The 21,673-nt window shown below is 52.8% G+C and overlaps 1 protein-coding gene across 3 annotated transcripts in view; it reads right to left on the reverse strand.

Moving 5' to 3' along the window:
* RNF220 (ring finger protein 220) overlaps positions 1-21,673 on the reverse strand; it is a gene marked incomplete at its 5' end in the record, with an annotated part of 217,980 nt that overhangs the window by 117,050 nt on the left and 79,257 nt on the right. The window contains one exon of one of the 3 annotated variants that reach the window (XM_080623510.1): positions 16,304-16,378. The exons of the other annotated variants lie outside the window; for them this stretch is intronic. Within the exon in view, the coding sequence (XP_080479636.1) occupies positions 16,304-16,378 (75 nt within the window). The remainder of the gene's footprint in view (positions 1-16,303; positions 16,379-21,673) is intronic. 3 annotated transcript variants of the gene reach the window in all.

The raw sequence follows: 21,673 nt of genomic DNA on the forward strand, positions 1-21,673 counted from the left end.
CAGCCCAAGGCAGCAGACAGATGGACCACCACATTCCTGGTGGCATTTTCCAATGGCTGGGGCAGCAGTGGGATGCAGCAAGGAGCCATGGCTCCTTCCTCCTGCCTACTCAGGTCTGCAGAGTGCAGAACCCTGTAGCACAAGCCTGCTTGGTTCTTCTTTTCAATGGTATTATTCTAGGTCCGTGCAATGAGGTGCTTTACGAGGAGGCTCCAGGTTTCCTTTGTCTCTGCTGGAGATAATCAGGAGCAGATAGGATATATATTCTGTAAAAACATACACTCACTTCCACTCACCAGTTACCTTTTTTCCTGAGAGCTGTAAGGGTTTCAATTACTGGATTCTGGGATTTAGTGCCCAGGGCTTTTTGGTGTGCGTTAGATTTATTAGAAGGTTTAGTACCAGCGCAGGATTCACGCATTTACTCCCAGGAGCCCGGCTTCCGTTCACAGACCCTAAATCATGAGCTGAGATGGGCTATTGTCACTTACGACATTAGCATGGTTAACGTACGAAGGGATGATTAATGGCAATATACATGCAGCATCCTTCCCAAACGCCGCATCTCTACCACCTCTGCCCGAGCCAGGACTGCAAAGGATGCAGCCAGCACACTTGCTATAGTGGGGAGAACCATGCTGTACCCCTTCCCTGGGAGCCTGGGTGCTCAGCATCACTTCAGCACCAACAGTAGTACTGCTTTACACTGTATTTTATTACTATTATAATTTTTAAGGCAGAGGGATATGGGAACCCCCCGTAAATGCTGGCTAGCAGAAGGGGAATGTGATCAAGGGGAAGAAGGGGAAAGATGCAGGTTGGCATAAAATGGTTATTCTAAGAGTAAAGCCAAACTTCCTCAGCAGGACCCACCCATCCCTTGCTGGCTCCTTCTTCCCAAAGGAAATCTCACGTACTATCTGCTACTGAAGGATAGAGAAGAGCATGATGCCTTTATTAAGCAGGGAGCAGCAGAATGAGACAGCTCGTCTGATCCAAGAAGATCTGTCCTGAAAAATCCCATGCGATTATCCCACCCATCTGCCCCGATAACCTCACATCTGCAGGAGCATATCCACATGTTACAGTCCCCCTATTGCCCCGGGAGAGTGGTGACAAGGTTAAAAATTCATCACACAAGTGGTCTCCCAGCACCTCGGGTATGCAGCAGCCTCTGCATCTTGCAGTGGTGGGTACCCAAGGCTTGATGCAAGCCCTTGCCCCTGCTGCCCAACAGGGGAGACACAACCACAGTCCTAACGAGCAAGATCCTGATGGCTTTTGTCCTTTTTCCAATACTGTGTTACTTACATTCCTTCTTTTTTAATTAAAGCAGCCCCAGCTGATTTTACAAGCTTACCGCTGCTTCTCTCCCCGTCTCTGTGTCTCTCATATGCTTGAGTGCTAGTATTAATTATTAGAGCCAATTTACTGTTTATACTCTGATGTTTTAACTAATTACCACTAATGGCAGACACCAGTGGGCAATCAACTTCATTTAGTTCCCAGTGCAAACCACTCATTACCATCTGAGAGACTGAAGGAGTGTGTGCGGGAGGGATAAATAAAGCCTGAGCTACATGATGGGTGCCTGGGACTGGTGGTGAGCTGCAGTGCTGGGGGATGTTCCTGCTTCAGTCCCTTTGGCAGGGCTCTGGGGGAGGATTTAAAGCTCCAGCATGTGTGAATGGGCAGCAGGGGAAAGCTGCTGTGCATAACTGCTCTGCAGGGGCTATTAAGATTGCTGGTTCTTCATGCCATGTGCTAAGCCCTGCCTTGTCACCAGGGAAAGGCTCTAAGCCAGAGAGAGCTACAGTTACAGGAGAGCAATGTGCGTCCTTCCTTGCATGGCAAATGGCTCCTTTTCTCTGCTGGATTTCATCCTGGGATTCATCCCTTGGGAAGTGCAGCCCCTGCTCATGTTCTGGGCTTGGTGTGATGCCAGATGGAGCCAGGTTCCCTGAGTCCCAGGCACCTCTGGTGTTAATCCTGCTGTGAGAGGTACAGTGGGTGATGTGAAGTCAAGACGAGCTGAGGCTGAAAAGCCCTTGAGCTGGGCCTCCTCCTGTCTGGGACTGGGTTTTAAGCCTGGGCTAATGAAGCCTGGTTGTGGAGCTAATTTAGCTGTTTCTGTGTGTAATGATATTGTCAATAATAATCCTTCCTTAACATGAGTGTATCCCACAGCACAGCCTCTGTCTGTGCCTACTTGTTCCCTCTACTGAGGCACACGTTTACTCCCCTACACCTCAGAACCAGCACAGGAGCCCATGATGCTAAAATCACACAACCTTCAGGTGGTACAACTGTCCTGGCTGTACTTTCTTCTCTGTTTTGAACCAAAGACTTGGTGCAGAGACAGGCCTGCAAGAAGGGATGATGGTGAGATGATGCCATCAGAGCTGTGCTGGACCTTCAGGTCCAGGAGATACCTTGGGTGGGCACAGCACAAGGGACTGAGCTCTCAGACATCCCAGGATGTGGCTGAGAAGCACCTCTAGACAAAGTGATGTCCAGACTCATTTGTCTCCTACATCAAGACCTGTTAACCCTGTTCTAGGACACACCTTCTGCCAACTGCACTTGTGATTCCAGGGATCTGGACTCCTCCAGCCCTCAAGTGTGAACCTTTCCAGGGGACAGATAGAGCTCTAATGACCTGCCAGCTCATTACCAGTAGTGGGAGTCCTGCCCTAACAAAAGGGACTGCAGTGTTTTCAGAGTTCACATTCCAGTGTGATTTTAGTTCAGTGATGCAGTAACAGCTCAGCTGGGAATCCCAAACTAGGGGCACAAGTCCAGCCACAGGGATGGGGCTGGGCACCACCTCTCCAAAGGGATCTTCAGTCTTTCCATTTTTGCCTTTCTTCCATTCTTTCATTCCCTGATTTGCACTGTTGAAATCCTGCTCTTGAAAAGGAGATGGGGGGAGGTGGGGGGAGGAGACCTGCTCTGCAGTGGTGGGGATGTGGTCGCTTGTCTTGTAGAGAGGGGGTTATAACTATGCACACATCTGAAATGTAATTGCTGTCAGCTCTCTCCATTCTTGCAGCACGAGGCCTTTAATCTCTCCCACCAGACCCATCGGCCCTGATATTGCAGCTCCAGAAAGGCTGGTTTTATGTACTTTAACCCTGCGACCTTTACAAATCCCATCATTCCAATCAATATGTCTCATTAGCGTTAGGTAAATGTATGGGATGGATGGGGAGATGTGCTGGGAGGAGCCCGTGTGGGTAAGAGTGCTCCTTTCCACCTGCACCTGGGGGACAACACTGTCCCTCCATGCTCTGTGAGGGGAATACTCCCCTCTCCAAGCATCCTTCCCCCCAGACACACACCTTGGTCCAGCCAGAGAAGGGGGCCAGCTAATGCAGAGCGTGAAACAAAGTCCCTGCAAAGCCAAATGTGGAGTCAAGAGCCCAAGCCGTTAACTGGACCAAGCTGTTGGAGTCGTTTTTCCCTCTCTCCTTAGGAAGCAGACGTATGTTTTACAGCCTTTCCCTGTGTCGACTAAGTGAAAACATGCGGGGCCTATGGCAGGTGATGGGAAAACAATGTGGGGTGTGCACAGGGCTGCCCATCAGGCAGGGGAGCTGCCAAGGAAGCAGTTACTGCGGATGCCAGGACAAAGCCAAGGAGTGGGGTGAAGAAAGAAAATCCCTGGCACTTCCTGTGGAAGTGAAGGACTTAACCCATGGAGAAGTGTGAGGTGAGGACCTCACCAGCATAGGAATGCTGGCTGTGTCAGGTGGGACCGACCTATGGGAAATGGTCATCTAATGATGCTTCAAAAAAAGGATGGAGCCAATCCTGCCCTTGGGAAGGCTGGAGGCACGATAATGTTGGAATCTGGTTTTCACAGGGTGTCGGCTCCTTTCCCCCTGGATCAGTGCCTCAGCCAACAGGGCTGTAAATACTATTACTGCCCATTAAACTACCCAGCTCTCCTCCCAGTCCTGCTCAAATGCTTGACTCGGGTGACCCAGTGGCAGCAGCACATCCCATAGGATGGGCATCTCGGGGACTGCTATTGCCTGCCCCACCACATGTGCCTCCCTGCTTTCCATGCTGCCACCAAGATGTGGGGTGGCTTCCCAGGGGACCTCAGCGCTGCCAGCTCACCCATGCCCTGTGCCTCGCAGCTCTGCACCGTGTGAGATCTATGTCCCAGAGCTCGAGCTGAGCTATCCCGTGCCTAAAGCAAACTCATCCCTGCCAAATCCAGCTCCTCAAAGGGCAAGAAGATGAGTTTAAGGTCTTCTCCACCCATCGGGGCAGGCTGGGGTGCAGGAGGGGGTGAGGGTGCCTTCCTCACCCTCCCCAGGCAAGGCAAGGTTTCCAAGTGGCACCTGGAGCTGGGTTTGGTTTCTGAGCTCTGCTATCCCCATCTGCAGAGCCGGAACGTTACTGCAGCAGCGCTCACTCAGCCTCTCCGGGTTCGGGCTCAAGCCAGCACTAAAAGCAGCCTGATATATAGATATCACAAAACATATTCATATGCATACAACTGTTTCTGCAAGAGCCTACAAAAGCAAGGGCTTAAAAACCGTGGGTGAGCTCTGCTTTTTCACATTAGTGAGGCTTAATGAAGGTGTTTCCATGAGGTTTAAACTTAGAGCCGGGTCAGATGCACCTCTCGCTGGAGCGTGGGAGAGCCAAATCTGTGCTGGAGGGGACACACGGAGCTGGGTAAGCAACATTCCCATGTATGCAGGGTGGTTTGAACACTCAGTTCATGTGGTCTCCCCTTCCCAGCACTGGTGCCCGCTCTCCCCCTCTCCCCACTGCTCTGTTTGTCAAGGCTCTTTGGCAAGACCTTGGCTGTGTTGACAAGCACTAAACTCTGTGGCAGCATGAAAACCATTTAAGCACTAAGCCCCCCTTGGCTTTAGCAAGATGACTGCATGGTGCAGGGTCTTAGCTCAGCCTCTGGCAGGAGGCAGAGGGAAGGAGAAATGAATAAATCCTCCAGCGGGGCCAATCCCACTCAACCTGACACTGCTCCTCCTGGAATTAAACAGGCAAGTCCTAAGGTGCCTGTCTGGAGCTGCTCAGCACCACGCCAGCACCTCTGCCCGCTGGTTTCCAGCCACAAGCTGGGAGCAGCCATGGAACCTGGGCCTGGTTCATGATAGAACAGCAGAGTCTATAGCTTCAGAGCCATCCTGTCCAGCAGAACAACTGTGGAGCCTGACAGAGCCTCCGCTTGCAAGCCTCCAGCTCTGCAGTGCTGAGGGTACCTCACCTTGGCTATAAGCCCCCAGCAGCAGGGTACCCATGTGCAGGGGGCTCAGGGCATCTTTCAAGCGTGGAGGGGTTGTTTTGCCACCAGCAATGTGTACCCAGCAGCAAAACTGCCCAGGCAGCTATGGACCCTTAGGAAGCCTTTTGGAGCAATGCTGCCCTCCTCAGCACCATGGTCCCTGCCTGGCCATGGCCATGGCTGCCGGGCAGCAGGACATCCCACACAGCCACAGCAAAGGTGAATGGGGTGAGAGGGTGCAAAGCTAACACATCCTGCAGCTGCACGGTTTATAGAAGGAACAGTGGCCTTGCTGCAGGACCCTGTTTAACCTTCTCAGGCTTGTCCACCAGAGGAAAGCTGAGCAGGAGGAGATGCTGCAGACAGGCAGAGATTTGGTAGGTCCAGAGATGCCGGGGAATGCAGCAGCCTTAGATGTTATCTGTGGCTCTGCACGACCTTGGAATCCCAGTCAACAGTTGTGAATAAAGTACAGGGGAGAAACACAAGGGGTTAAAGGCAGAGCTTGCTGCAGGGCTGAGGGCACTCCATGCTGCCACTGTTTAGTCTAATACTACCCAGAGCACATAAGCTTAGTGCTCCCTTTTCCTTACCCACTGGAAAAGCTGCTTTTGCACAGTAATCAGAACAGAGAATTCCCAATGGCCTGGAAACCCATTCCAGACCTCTGTCACTCCACTGTCTCCTGGGTGCCTCTCTTGTTCCTTGTTCCTGAGCCCAGTCCAGGGGGAGGTGGGAAGAAGCTGTAAGGAGCTGCAGAGTTGGGAGCAGGAGCTTCCCATTCTTCACTCCTGGTCTCTCTTGGCAGTGTTCAGCCCTCTGGGCTGCTCTTCTGCTTGTCCCTTATTCCCATGCATGCTCTAGATCTGCTGGACTCATTCCTTCACTACGTTTTACCCATGTCACCAGGAACATCTTTCCCTTGTAAGGAACTGGGCAAGGTGATGGGGCAGCCTTAAGGCTGGGAAAGGAAGGGAGAGCTGGTTTTGTCATCACTGGTGAGAGGAAGCAGGTGCTTGAAACACTAGGACCTCATCCCAGAGCCACCACCACCTCCCTGCTGCTCCCTGTCTCCTTCTCACCTCCAGTCATGCAGAAATCCGGCCCTTGCTCAGCCCAGCATTTCAAGTCCCAGCCATTACAATGACAAGGGTGATAAGAGATTCTTATCACAGTGCTCAGAATCGATTTGAAGCTGAGCCCCTTCCCCACACTCCTACTCCTCTCATCTGCTGGTTGGTGCTGCAGAGAGACTCGGCAGCAGGGCTTGTTGGAGAGCAAAGAAGTCAGTCTGGGGTTCAGATCCCTCCAGAGATAGGTCCCTCCAGCCTAACAGCTTCAGGCACATCCTCCCTGCTGGAGAGCATGGGACAGGAGCCAGGATTCCTGGGCTTCTTCCTGCCATTCATCTGCTGGGAGATCTGCTCCGCATCCCCAGGCTGCAGGAGGGCAATGCAGCTCTGCATCCCTGGAGGGCACTGTGAGCCTCTATCCAGGGGGACCTGGGCAAAGGGCTATGGCCTCTCAGCTTGGTGCAGGAGCTTTTTCTTGCCTTTATGCTCTAGGGGAAGAAAGGGGAAAGTCCTGCTGCCCCCACAGGAGACAAAGGAGGAGCCTGCAGTCCTGAATCCTAAGCCTGCAGCTCACTGCACCCTTGTTTTACTCCAGCCCTCCAAAATAGCTGTCACTTTCTACAGCTCAGCATGGCCTGCCTCCACTCTGATCGACTCCTGATCCTGCCCACCCACCCATGCTTGATGGGGACAGATCCTTCCCTTCCACATGTGGCTGATGGGGACAGATTCTGTCCACCCACATGTGCCTGATACTGACAGTGCTCAGGAAGGAGACACTTCCTGCCAGCAGAGGAAGGGGCTCCCAGGCTAGAGTGGGTGTCTGTGAGCCCCAGTCACAACCCAACAGCCAGCATTCCCCCAGCATCCCTGTAAGCTGCTGTCCCCTCTCCTGCTGGGAAGCATGTCCTCTCACGAGGAAGCAGAGTCTGCACACAAGTTCCAGTGAGGTTAAGGCTGATTCAGCCCCAGACTCTCAATCTCTTCCTGTAGCCACCATTTATGAAAACTCAGTTCCTCCCACCAACCTTAAAACATGGTCAAGGTCCCTGCTTGGAGCAGCCCTCAGAGACCCATGGCAGCCCAGGCTTCCACCTCTCAGTTCGTCCTTCTCAGCTCCTCCTTCTCAGCTCCGGGATGGCCAGTGGGATAGATATTGTATGCCTGGGAGGGAAGGCAGAAGACCTGGAAGAACAACTGCCTGCACTGAAGCTGCTGTGGGCAGTTGCAGCTCCTCAACTCTTGGGGGTGTCTTGGCTCAAACGCATGCAGCCACTGGTAGGGAAACTGAGGCAAGGGGAGATGCACAGCAGACGCCAAGAGAACCAAGATGTCCTGTTCTGGAGCTGCCTGAGGAGCCTCAGCCCCTTTAGAAACCTTGAAGCCCCATCAGCTCTGGCCATGCAGATGTTCCAAGTCCTCCCTTTCCTCCCAGAACTGCCTCTGGGGACAGCAGAAGCACAAGGCAGTGGCAGGGGAAGCGTCTGAACAATCAGGGCTTGTGCAGAGATGAAGAAAGGCCCTTCTTGTTGACTGGTGCAGTTGGGGTGAGCCTGGGGGCATCGCAGGATGGCACCTCAGGTACTCCAGCTGTGCCAGCTCTCCAGACCAACAGAGAGGGGGCTGTTGTGGGCCCAGCCCCGGCACGGGGTGTCACCGCCTGCCTTGGTTAGCAGGGATGCTCTCTCTTTGTGCCTGATGGTTTCTGCTCTGCTGACCCACTTTGCTCCCTCTGCCAGCGCCATCCATCAGCTCTGGCAGCCCCGTCAATTCCAGGGCTCCATGGTGCCATTCCCCAGGGGAAAAGGCACTTTTTCTTTTAAGGGAAAGGAGAAGCATTTTCTCTCCCAGCAAGCTGCTAGGCTCCCTTCTTCCCTTCCTCAGAGACACTTAATGCTGCAGCCAGCCCAGAGACAGAGGCACAGCATGTGCATGGGCTTTTCATTCATCCCAGCCTCAGCCTCCCCTCCATATGCCAGCGGCCATAAGGGCTGCGGTACCTGCAGTGCCCCCGGGCAGATGTGCAGTGCTCCCGGGCAGATGGGCAGTGTCCCCGGGGCAGATGTGCTCCAGCATCCTGCCTGCCCCCGGGCCCTTGCTATTGCAGATACCAGGCAGGCGGTGGCAGCCTGACCCGCAGCCCGCAGGTCCTGCAGACAGGTCAGGGAGGTGAGCAGCCGTGCCAAGGGGGTAGGAGCTGAGGGAAACTAGCCTGGCAATGTACAAACTCATCCGGCACTTTGCATGTGCCTTATGGGGCTGGCTGCAGCAGCAGCAGCTGTGGGAAAGTGTTCCTGCATATGTCCCATATCCCACTTGCTATTGGGATGAGGATGGGGCAGGATGCGTTCACACCTCCATCCCTAAAAGCCCTTCTCCAGGAGTTAAAACCTCCCTCAATGCCCCATAAGGGTGCTCGCCATAAGGCTGTAATACTGGAGACTACCTATAGCTGAGCAGTAGGAAAAAGCAGGATCCTTCAAGCATCTTTCATCCTTTCCTGCCTTCCCCCCTGGGCCAGGGTCAGCCCCACGGTGCTGGATGTTACCCCTGCTCTCCCTAGCCCCAACTCTCTGTCCCAAGGTCCAGATGTGGGGTAGAGCCCTGATCATTATCAGGGCTTTCTGCTCTGCCCCGACAATCCCACTTTGGCAGCAGAAACATCTGCCTCACCTCTTCGATCTGTATTCAGCTCTTAATAGTCCTGGCAATTCTCAAGAAAACAGGGACATTAAACATTAATTATATCTATTTGGATTTGAAAAATTTTATTACCTGAGTTAATTATAGATGGAGTTGTAAAAAGGAGCAGAACAAAGAGGTGTTGCTGCCCTGTGGGTGAGCAGGGCTGAGCATTCCTGACCATCCCAAGCAGTCAGTTGGACAAGGATGGAGGGATATACCCACCATGATCATGGCTGCCTGCCCAGCACACATCCGGACCCTGTCCTTTGGGAAGGAGCTGCCTTGGGAAGGGGCTGTGTGAGGACCACACTGTTTGGGGGTGCAGAGGTGGTGGCAGGGTCTCAGGACGCAAGGTAGGTACTCACTTGGCTGTTGTGCTGGCGGGACCTGGCCTGCCCCAGCCTGTGGGCTTCTAATTTACTGCTTTCCTTTTACCGTAAAACTGAAAGGGGAAGGTGCACCCTTTAATCACTGCCTCCGGGGCCCCGCCTGAAACCACACAGAGACCAAGCGAAGGCTAGGAGTTAATGCTCCTTCCGACACCTTTTTATGATTCATGGGCCTGACCTTGAGCCATAAACCGCTCAACCTCCCTGCCACACTGGCAGTATTTACAGCCTGCAGGGCCACTGCACACAGCCACCGATGCAGACCCACAGCCAGGACCATGCACAACAGCACAGGTACACAGTTGGAATGCAACAGGTACGCAGATGGAGATGGATACACAGCTGAGGATGCACCTGTGGATGGATCCTAATGCTGCACAGAGATGGAGATGCACAGTGCTCCGATGAATACATGTTTATGCTCACCCATACATGCGCACAGAGGTATGCACAGGTAAATGCACACAGATAAGACGCCCTCCCTGGGGAGCACCTGCAGATGTGCATAGAAGCACAACATGACCCGGCAGTGTGCACTTGAGGAAAGCCAACCGTGTGCTGGGCTGCATCAAAAGGAACATGACCAGCAGGTTGAGGGAGAGGATTCTTCCCACCTACTCCGCTCTCAGGAGACCCCACCTGCATCACTCTGTCCAGCTCTGGGGCCCTCAACACAAGAGGGACCTGCTTGAGCAAGTCCAGAGGAAACCATGAAGATTATCAGGGGGCTGGAGCACCTCTGCTCTGGAGACAGGCTGAGAGCTGGGCTTGTTCAGCCTGGAGAAGAGAAGGCTCAGGGGTGACCTTATAACAGTCTTCTAGTACCTAAAGGGGGTTACGCAAAATCTGGAGAGAGGCTTTTTACAAAGGCACATAGTGATAGGACAAGGGGAGATGGTTTTAAATGGAAAGAGAGCAGCTTCAGGTTAGACATTATGAGGAAATTCTTCACTATGAGGGTGCTGAGGCGCTGGCACAGGTTGCTCAGAGAAGCTGTGGCTGCCCCATCCCTGGAAGTGTTCTAGGCCAGGTTGGATGGGGCTTGGAAGGGTCCATCTTGCTGCATCCCACCAGCTGAAGCAGTCCTGCTCCACAGGTGAGACCCAGGAAAGCCTACACTGGTCCAAATTGGTCTACTAGTTAAAGCAAAGAGTGCCCCTCTGGGTAGGCTCAGAGCAGCTAGAGCCTTACTTGATGCCTCAGTTTCCCCATCACCACAGCAGGAAAAATAATCCTGACCCATAATGTTTGCACAGAGCTGGGAGGCTGAGCTTGTTAATGTTTAAAAAGTGGGTTTGGCTCCTGTAATAGAGCAAGTCAGAAATGTGAAGGTCATTATTATTAGTGGGATTAAAGCAGTTTAACCCAGAGTGAGGGGGTACAGGTGAATGTAGCTGCTGCTCAGCAAGAAATTGCATGCACAGATCTGGGAGGCTGAGCTTGTTAATGTTTAAAAAGTGGGTTTGGCTCCTGTGATAGAGCAAGTCAGAAATGTGAAGGTCATTATTATTAGTGGGATTAAAGCAGTTTAACCCAGAGTGAGGGGGTACAGGTGAATGTAGCTGCTGCTCAGCAAGAAATTGCATACACACAACCTCAAAATAGTGATGAATACTACAATTATGGGTCATTTTAGAAACACTGGATGGAACTAGAGGGTTACCAGAGTGTCCTCTAACACTTCTACCCCAAAAATATCCTCCCTGAAGGCAAATGGGACTGAAATAGGCTGTTTCTGGAGACACTGTGCAAGGTGTCAGTGCCCATCAGCACGTGTACATATCTCCTGGCCTGCACAGAGGTCTTCATACACAGCCCGTCAGGTCCTCACCATGACCCACTGGGGAACCACGAAATCAGGCAACTTACATGGAACAAAAATCTTCAAGTTTACAGGTTGTCAATTTTTTCTCTTTCCTTCTTCCAAAACAAAAGAGGGAAAAAACATCCTTATCTCGGCAAGCAGGGTTCAGGAAAAAGCTACTGGTCTTTTGGACTCGGTGAGTCCCCATTGCTAGCCTCGCTTGTCACGGAGAATTTATCAGCCAAACACAGTGCTGCTATAATGCGCCATACAACTAGTGCATAAACAAACTTCAGCATGATAAATGCCCTGCTTTGAAGCCATAAAGTTATTAGCTAGTGGCTGTTAGCTACTGCTTAGCATGGGACACACTCCTTCCATTAACCCCTGGATGTCCCGTCCACACTCAAACACAGGAAGATCTCCAGAGAGCACCTCTGTGCAGTGGGAATGCATGGAGGGATCTGGTGGGCAGGGATGCTTCTGCGGGCACTTATCTGTGCATGTTATACCTGTCATAGAGGAGGGAAATGCCTGCTGGGAATGGGGCTCTGAAGGCTGGCACCCCCTCACTGCCCTATTTGAGACCTTCTGTGGCTCCTCTGCCCTTACAAGGCAAATGCAGAAGGGAGCAGAACCATGGTGGTTATGTACATACCCATCTCAGACCCTCTTGGGCTGTACCTGTTTGAGACATGGGCTGGAGGAAGGCAGTCGTCCCTCCAGTGCCCATCTTCCCCTTAGACAAAGTGCTGCTGAAGCCTCTAAAGCAAAAGCCCTGTATTTTTCTGGCAGCAGCCAGGCAGTTATCTCTGGTGAGGTGTTGAGAGTTCCCTCTGCTGCCTGCAGCACACGGCTGCCTGCAGCTCCCGATGCAGCCTCACTGGAGGCTGGGCTGTGTCACCCATCGAGGTCCACTGGTCCCCCAGGCCACCTCCTGTCCCCATCCCACACTCGGGTACTGTACCAAGGCAAGGAGCTGGGTGTGCTGGGGGTGGCAGCAGGTCTCCAGCACTCAGCCCGAAGCACAGATGGGGTTATACAGCAGTGTGATGACTTCTTGGCCACACAGCCCAGAGCCCCAGTGAGAGATGCTGGTGGCCAGAGGCTAACTCCCATCACCCTCCCAGTAAAACCTCCCCTGCAAGGAGGCAGGAGATATCTCAGCCGGGCCAGCCGGGGGGCAGCAGGACTAGAGGCTGCTTCAGTGCCTGTTCCTCATTAGAAGCCCAGTGTTGAAGAAACTCATAATTAAAGCCCTGAGTATTAATTAATCCCAATGACCCTCCTCTCATTCTCCTTTTCCTGCTTCCACAGCTCAGGAGGTCAGCCAGCATTATTAACACATGCAAGTAGAAGATGGCAAGCTCACTGAGTGGGTTGGCAGACCCTGGGCAATGTCTTGTGTTCAGAGCAGCCAGAGGTGCCCTAACACATCCCACCAGCATGGTGTCCCTTCCTGGCCTCTTCTCTTATGGCTGGGCTTGGATGGGGGCACACCTCACTCACTTAGACACAGTCAGCACCTTGGGGCCAGCACTTAAATGAGCTGAAACATCCCAGAATGAGCAGAGATGCTTTTATGCTAACTCTGCCTGTGCAATCCCTTGCACAGTGGCTAAGGGCAGATCCCTGCATCCCAGGGACCAGGTTGAGCCTTGCTAGGGATGACCTACCCTTGGAGAGCAGCCAGCTGAGCCCAAAACCACCACCAAAAGGTCCTTGAGCATCCCATCTCTGCTACCCAGACCTTGTTTGGGTCTTTAAGAGCCTCAGCACATGGGGCATGGAGAGGATATGGAGACCTTTTGTGCAGCATGGTTCCTCCACCCCAGGGCTGTCCATGCAGATTCCATGCAGTATCCATGCTGCTCAGGGCATGGATGTAGCTCCTGGTAAGACCATGCTCCCTCCAAAACACTGCCCAGGCACAACCCGCAGACTGATGTGCTGCAGAGAGCTGCTACAGAGCAAGAAAACAAGATATGAAATAAATCCAAACTTTTCTGACTCCCCGGCAACAACCAACTGCTTCCCTCATCTGATTTTTTCCCCCCTTTTCTGCTGCAGCAATAAAAAGGGGAAAATCAACATCCAAATGATCTTGTTTATAGCGACTAAATAAGCTGCATGTGCTTAATCCGTTAGAGTTTAATGAATTTACGACTTGCTTTGGAATTTGACAAGGGCTGTAAAAGAGTAATTAACATTTATCAGTGTGTTTTTTACACACACCCCGCCCTTCTCCCGTCTCCCTTCCCTCCTCCTGCCGCCTGTCGCGGAGCAGCACTGGGTATCGGGGGGAATATAAAAGTGATCAATTAATTCTTAATAATCTCAGGGAAAGATTGTAGAGGCACAGTATGAACTCAGGGAGTGTCAATAAAGGTGCCAAAGGTTGGTCCCCCCCCTTCCTGGTGCTGCTGCAGAGGAATGTGGGCAGCCAGGGAGGGGACAAGGCAGATGAGATGGACCAACCCTGAACCCCTTTCCTTCTCCATCACACTCCAGCAGCCTCCAGAGTAGCTATCTAATGCAAACCTAGTTGCTGTGCCAACTGCTAGCTGTGTCCTGATAGACCTGAACCTGTTGAGAGCAACCCCAAATCCTCCCATCATGACCACAGGGCAGTTGAGCATCTGCTTAGGTGGAGAGAGCAGGCAGCAGTGCTGGCGCCTGCACTGGCCCCACTGTCACCCTACTGTCACTCGGCACAGGCAGTTGATGCTGTTTCAGCTCTATTAGGCATGAGGGGACATCAGTGCTGACCCCGAGACAAGCGAGGGGGGCTCATACTCTCATATCTCGCTTGTTCCTGGCCCTCCCAGATGCTTAGCTGCCATGGAGCAGGGCTGCAAGCAGGGATGCAATGTGGGAGCTGCAAGGGGACAAGTTCAGGCTCCTCTGCCAGCAGTCTCAGAGAACGCTGACTTTGACCTAAGGATCCCAAGGGTTTTCTGCACTGGGAACCCAGTGTGCCCTGCCTTGGGCCACCTTGCTCAGCAGCCCTGTGAGCCACAAAGCCAGAATAAGCCACAGCCATCACCATCCTAGCAGGTAGGACATGTCCCTTGTGATCGCAGCATCCTGCCTGTGTGTGACTGGGATGTAGGGAAGCCTGCATGCCTTGGCATCCATAGGGGAGGAAGGGGTCAGTGCTTCTGGGGGACAGCAGGCTCCACGGAGGAGACAGAGAAGTATCTGGGCTTGGCTGTGGGGCAGAGGGTCCTGGAGACCCACAAACAAAAGCTCAGGATGATAAATCCTCAGGGGTTTGAGGCTGTCCGGGGATCTGCTCTGGACAGAAACAAATTCTCTCTGTCGAGCATAATGGCCCAGAAATAAGCAATGAGGCAGGGATGGAGAGGGCTGGACCCTGGGGGTCTGGAAAATCTCCTCCCAGCCCCATGCTGAGCACTGGTGGGGGTGGGAGGCTGGCTGGGACCCCTGTGCCAGGCACGCACCACCAGTTGGATGGGGCAAGACCTGGGGTTTCTTGCCAGGAGGGAGTTACTCTGAAGCAGGATGAGTGCAGGACAAGCAGGGAAGAGAAGGAGGAAGTAATGGTATGAACTTGCTTTAATTTTACCTGAACTATGGTTCAAGGCCAGCTGGCTGGCATGGGCTGGGGGGTCAGGCAGGGAGCAGAGCCTGGTGGGCAGTAGGGCAGAGCCCCCAAGCACAGCAAGAAGGTGAGGGAAGAAGGCTGTGGTGGAGGTGCTTGGTGTGGCCAAACTGCCAGAGAGCATCAGCAACCCTCTGAGCAAGGGTCTCCAACCTTGGGCAAGCTTATGGTGCTGAGGCTGCACACACACATCTCAGAGAGAGAAAAGGAGGCACAGGGAGGGGTTTCTGGTACCAGCACACCAACATCTGCTCTGCTCACTAGGCAGCAGGTCTGGGTCTTCATTGCATGAGTGGCACAGCCAACAGGCATAGCCAAGGCTCTGAAAATCACTCAGGGACCACTCACTGGTGCCTCATTCTCAGACTGCTGTGCTCCTGCAGCCCTCTACATTGACATTCAGGCTCCATCACAGACCTCCTGCATGACCCCAGGATCCCTCCTCTGCTGCGGAGGAGAGGATGCTGTGGGGCAGCAAGGGGGCAGAGAGGGGGCTGAGCTCTCCCCTGCCTGCACTGGCTCAGCTGCTCCTGTGTCAGCCTGTCTAAACAGCACCTCCTCCTGCAGAGACCTCGCGCTGGAGGTCGGCAGCTCAGCATCTCTGGGATTTGTCATGGTAGTGCTGGAGTTATCAAACAGCAGCTTGGACCAGGCACCCCAAAGGGTTGGATCAACCAGACCCAACATCATCATCCATCTGCTGGGAAAGCAGCCTCTGGGGCTGAGGACATGGAGGGGACTCAGGTGGCATTGGGCTGGTCCTCTCTGGCTACCAACACCCTGCCTCACACCAGCCACATGGCTTCACCCCCGTGCAAGGCTGGAACTCATTAGTGAAGGAGCAAGGCTGTGATGGGGCAATGCTTGGCTAAGGCTTGCTGCTTTGCAACGGCACTAGTGGATCGGAGACGGCCCAGCCATGCCCCTGCCTCGCTCCACTCAGGCACTGCTGGCAGTCCTAACAAAGAACATTTATCCAGCTGCATTCCCAGTTTCTCCCTCTTTCCATTTCCCTTTTCTGTTTCCCAGGTGTGACAATTTTAGTACCCATAAATAATAAGGTGGATGTAACAATAACGGAACGTGCAGCCCTGTGTTGGCTTTCCTCTGCAGGAGACCTTCAGTCACACTTCAGATGGCAGAAGGGTTAGAAAGAGTTAACAGGAGACTCCCAGGTCACCTAAGCGTCTTGCCCCAGTTCTTAAGCCCATAAGCAGTAGTGCTAAAGATGATTTTAAGCCATGATTATAAGAAATCTATTGATCTTTTGGACTGTATCATGACAGATTAACCATTTTAATAAAACACCTATTAATCATGCATTAACCCTTCTCAGCTGTCTGTACATTGAACACCGAATTGACAAGGGCACTGGGATTTCTAGGAGGATATTTGGAAGGGGAGGGAGGGGAGGTTTCTTTAGATAACAACAACAACAACAAGAAAATAATGCAAACTTACAGAGGGGGAGAGTTAAAATCATACGATGAGTGGCAGTTGCAGACGCCTGGGGCCCTCTTTGGTTGTCGCTTCTATCTGGCAATCAATTGACAAGAAATTGAGATTATGAAACATTGTGCCTGTGATCAAAGGAGGAGGGTGTCCTTCCCCCATCTGAGGCCAAATCTCCACTCCCCATGGGAACCAGTGTCAGTGAACGTCAGTGATTTGGCCTTTGGTAGATACTGGACAATACTGGCACGTGTCCCCCGGCCCCACTGGTCTTTGTGGCAAACTCTGAGCAAGGATGCAGCATCCTGAAGGTGGATCCTAATGGAGCATCTAGATACCTGTGATTCTTTTTTGAGGAGACTTGTCTCTAAGAGTGAGTCATTGGGAGGAAAAAGAAGGGGAAATGAGGAAAGCAAACCCTCCCTCCCAGCTCAGGCCAGTGGTGAAGGGGCACAGGCTGCTCATGCTCACCCCCTCTCCCTTCCCACCCTTGAAACCCACAGCACTGGTGTGGGTTGGTCTGGCTGATGGACTGGGACCAGCAGTGCCCTGGGGCCCCTCATGTAAGCACTGGGGAAGGGGCAGGCGCTACTTCCTCCTGCCCCAGCCGTTGCAGCCTCAGAAACCACCAAGTCTCCGGTGCGTTAGGAACTGCCTGGAGGCCGGAGCTTCCTGCAGGTGCCCCGGGCCCATGAATCACACCTTGTCACAGGGCTCAGGGTGCCCAACGGCTGGGTGACTGCTGCGGTGCTGGGGAGCCCTGCCCCAGGATGCACCCGCATCCCCACCACAGCATCCTGGCCAGGCGAGGGTTAACAGGCATTAATCACACTGTTTGAGAGACATTTCAAAGCCTCTTCCAAATATTATAAAAAATGTCTTTAATCATCTAATAGCGCGAACTCCACTCATGATGGATGGAGAGAAGTCGCCTCTCTCCTCCTGATCCTAACAGATGAGGCTGAAGAGCTGCTGCTCCGGGGAGGAGGGGCAAAGTTGGGGAGGGGGCTGGGGGAAGAGAAGGACATTTCTCAACCTCCCACCAGAGCAGTTATAAATATGAGGTCATACAGCAAGAGATGATAACGCATTAAGGGCTCTTGAGATATTAGTCTGTCAGCCTCGTTAGACACAGCCTATTTGGGGCTGACTGCATAATTAGAGGCTGGGGTACCCATAACTCATTGGTGTTTATACGGTAGGAAGGGGCTATGCTCACTATCACCCTTAGCACTCTGAGAAGTCATCTTCAACAGACATTAGACCCTGCTCCCTGCTACAAAAACAACCCTGCTCTCCCAAGGAACAACTGCTCCTGCTCCCCACATCCCTCCCTTCCTGCAGTGCAGAGCTCACTGCATGCTCAGTGCACATACCCTCGCCTTTTCCCTCCCATGAAGGTGGAGAACAGGGTTATGACTTGGCCAAGGCGCCTCAGGGTGGTTTGTGACAAAGCAGAGAAGTCCTGGCTCCCAATCCCCTGCCCATAGGATGACTTGATAGGAATAGCCCATGTGCTACCCTGCAAGGGACTACATTCCCAGGCAGTCTCCAAGCAAGTTTGGCCCTCCTGTGCCCTTCTGCCTTTCCAGGGAATAGCTGGAAACACCTTGGGGACCTCTTGCTTGGTTTGGAAGCTGGCCAAGGAGGAGCTGGGCTTTCCATGTCCCCTCTGCTTTCTCTTCCCAGTTCTGCCTAGGTGGTGGTGAGCACTGACACGAAAGGGCGCTTGCCAGCAAGCCCAGTCAAGGCACTGAACAAGTGAAACAGGGAAGGAGAGTGTTTCCCTTCTGAAAGTGCAGAGTGAGGGCACCGCAAAACCCAGCTCCTGCTTGAAAGGAAGGGGAACAGAGAGGGAGCAGCAAGCAGCAAGAGGCAGGTGAAAGCCAAAGCAAGCCCCATGCACCCGGCAGAGTCAGCTTTGTAGCCTGAGCCCTCCCTGTGACTCCTTTTGCCCTATGGTAGGTGGGAAAATGAAGGCACTGGGAAGGGCAGGGACATCAACATGAGAAACAAGAGCCCTCACCACAGGGACTGCCCTGACATTGCCAAAGTCCCCAGCATGGCCACCCAGTGCCTCATCCTTGGTCCCTGCTTGCCCCCTGCAGCCAGGGAGAGGGCAAGGGGTCCATGGAGGAAGGGGCAACCCCTTGGCTTCCCAGGCTGAGGTAGGATAATGAATCCTGATGGGGGAAGTGACCTTTTCCAAATGCCACATGTCATTGGATTTTATATCACACCAGGACAATGTGCCATGGGTATTAAAATCGTTTTTCCAATAGAAGTGTGTGTGCGTATGTGTGTGTCAGAGAGATGTGAGAAAAATAAAATGAAGACATGAAAATTAGGCTGCCTCTAAACACGGCCTTTAGAAAAGACTTAGGCCCTCACAGAGCAGGGCTGAGAGAGAAGATTGGTGCTCTTTGCTCCCGAGATCACAGATGGTTCTGTCAAGAGAACAGGACTTGTCCAAACCTCATGTCAGGACTAGAGGAGAAAGGCTTAGGAGTCCTGATCCCCATTCGTAAAGTCCTGCAAAGACTTTCACCTCTACAGTGTCCCCTGTGCCACGAAGGGACAATTCTAGGGCTGGTCCGCACGCAGAGGCATGCACAGAGGCATACAGAGCACAGATCACCTTGCACATGTCCTGAACGCCCATGGGTGTTAGTCCTGGCTACGCACATGGAGAAAGCAAAGTCTTACACGACAGCCAAGACCAAGTTACTTGGCCTCACCTGGGCTTCAAAGCAGCCCATATCCCTATGGACCAGCCCGGAGATGCTCATGGAGCACCCATGGAGTTATCCATACACACACAGAGGTATGGACACCCCCCATATATGCCAGGATACGTTCCCATGTGAAAACACAATGTAAAAGAGGAGATGCTGGAAGCCAAATTCACTTGAACTCCAGCCTGTTCCCTCAATGTGCAGGGCAATTGTCCGGCTGAAATAACAACGCTGGGACAGAAAAAAACCAGGGACAAGCTGTGTTTGTTTATTCAGCTTCTTTCTCCCCATCTCCTCTCGACAATGCCCTGACACCGTGTCCCGCCGCGCCAGGGCTGCAACCCCAACGAGCTAAATTTATCCCAGCTGGAGCCCTGTTTACAAGCCTTGTCCTGTTTACAGCATGGTTCATCCTGCCCAGGACCAGGCAGTGGCCATCCCCAGAACAGACAGTCTGTGCCTCACCTTTCTTGGCCTCTGCCATGCCCAGACTGCCTACGGGGTCCCTGGAAAGATGCCTAACATCCCACACTCCCCATATGTTTACACACAGGGCAGCTTGTGGGCTCCTGCCCATCTGGGAGGCAACAGGGGGATATAGGCTGGCACAGGCTGCTGCTTGTTCAGTAGTGACCCAGGTGGTCACAGTCTCCATCAGTGCTGGCTGGTGACACACCATCACCCAGAAAAACTTTTGCTGCAAGCTCTACAATGATGGTGCAGCACATTCCATGAGAGACCAGCCAGAGACAAGCATGCTCCAACATGAAAGCATTAATGGAGCTGCAGGTCTCATGCAACCATGCATGGGTGCTCTGCTCCTCATACCTCATGCCAAAGTGGAAGGCCGCAGGTTTTGGCTGTCACGCACCCATCCCTGTCTCCCTGATGGGCTCACATGGACTGGGAGGACAGAGCTGGCAAGATCTCAGCCCCCTTGTCCTGGTGACAGAACTGGGTGTCACACCAGGGGTCTGAATGGTTGAGTCTTGTGAAGAGACATTAAAGCCCTGGGTGTGAGATGGAGAGATGCTCACTGTCAGCACCCTCCTGCACTGATTCCCATCTCTGAGGGAATGCCCTCTCCATGGTCTCCCAAGGGGTGATGGGTGCCTCCTGTGGTCCCAGGCTGCCTGACCCACACAGCCTGCCTTCAGCAGGGCTCAGTTGGCAACATCCGGGCTCTTATTTGCTGTTTAATGAGTTCCTGCTAATGAATCCAAATGCATAAAAGCTTTTCATTAACCTTTTGTCTTGCTGTCAGCATTGGCCACTGGCTTGCAGAGGCTGGGAATCACAAGAGTGGTTTCAGGGGTGACTGCAAACCCTCACCTATGAGCCTGCGTGCTACCTTGTGCCCTGCCACCCTTTCCCTGCCCATGTGTGGTCTCAGTGGCTGCAGAGGGGACACAAGAGCTGTGTGGATGTGAAACAAAGCGGCTGGTCCTGGGCTCCTTCAGTCTCCCTCATCAGGGGCAGTGAACAGACATGCACCTTCATCCCCATGGCAGGGCCATTGCTCAGCAGTGATGGATCCCTCTTTGCACCTGCTCACAGCTGCATGTACTTAGGCTTAATGAGTGAGCAACCTCCTGGCATGCTGACGATGCAGCCCTGTTCCACAGTGTCTTGGTGCATACCGCTGCCTGCTGTTGCCTCAGGAAGCCTCCTGCTTGAAACCAAGAGTTCTGGATTACATTTGTGGTAAGGGACACCTCATGTGCACATGAAGGGGAAAGGAGGATCTTGCAGAGACCCTGACCTGGATTCAGCTCCCAGACTGGAAGAGGGGCTCAAATCTCAGTGTGTGACACTACCTCTGTGCAAGGAAGGATCCAAGAGCAGCTGAGGACGGAGCAAGCAGAAGAGAGAGCTAGCAAGGCTTTCCCGTTGTTCAAGGGGTTTTGAGACAAGTATATTGTCCAGAGCAATGCCCATGGTGGCACCGCTGTGGTGTGCCACAGCAGTGTCCATCTTCCAAATGCCTCCTCATCCCTCACTGCTCACACCTACCTTGCTGCTTGCCTCTGGCCTAATTCTGGGTTTGTTTGTACCATGGGTGAGGGGAAGCCTTTCTGCACTATGTGCCCCAGATCACACGACTTTGTGAAGCAGAAGCTCCAAGGAGAGCAGAAGATGAGTTGCATACCCCAGATAAGCTCCTTGTCCACAGTTCTGAAGATGGCCTGTGCATGATTGTGAGTGGGGTTTGAGTGTAAAGGCTCAAAGTAGTGCTCCTAAGGAGCTCCCATGCTGGGCATTTCTTATTCCAAAAATAATAGCTTGCTCAAACTCACCAGACCCCTTTCACCCTGAAATACAAACAGAGCTTTTGAGGACTATTTCACCAGTCCGAAAATCACCTCCACCCTTCATTCGTGTTCATTCCAAGTACAGGCAGGACATTAAGGGAAGGGCTAATGGAGCAGCTCATCTGCGCACAAACACGTACGTGTGTGCTCCTCACACGTGCGGCTCCTCATCTCCGGAAGAAGATCTTCTCGTCAGGAAGTCACGGCCCTGATTACTTTGTCTTCCACATTTAAGAACATCCCTAACTGCTCCTTGGATAGCTCAATTAGTAAAGTGAATATATTATATAAAGTCTAAAAGATTAAACTATCATAGGCAGCCCATAATTTCA

This window comes from Psittacula echo (genome assembly GCF_963264785.1).
Source record: "Psittacula echo genome assembly, chromosome: 7".
NCBI classification, from domain to species: Eukaryota; Metazoa; Chordata; class Aves; order Psittaciformes; family Psittacidae; genus Psittacula; species Psittacula echo.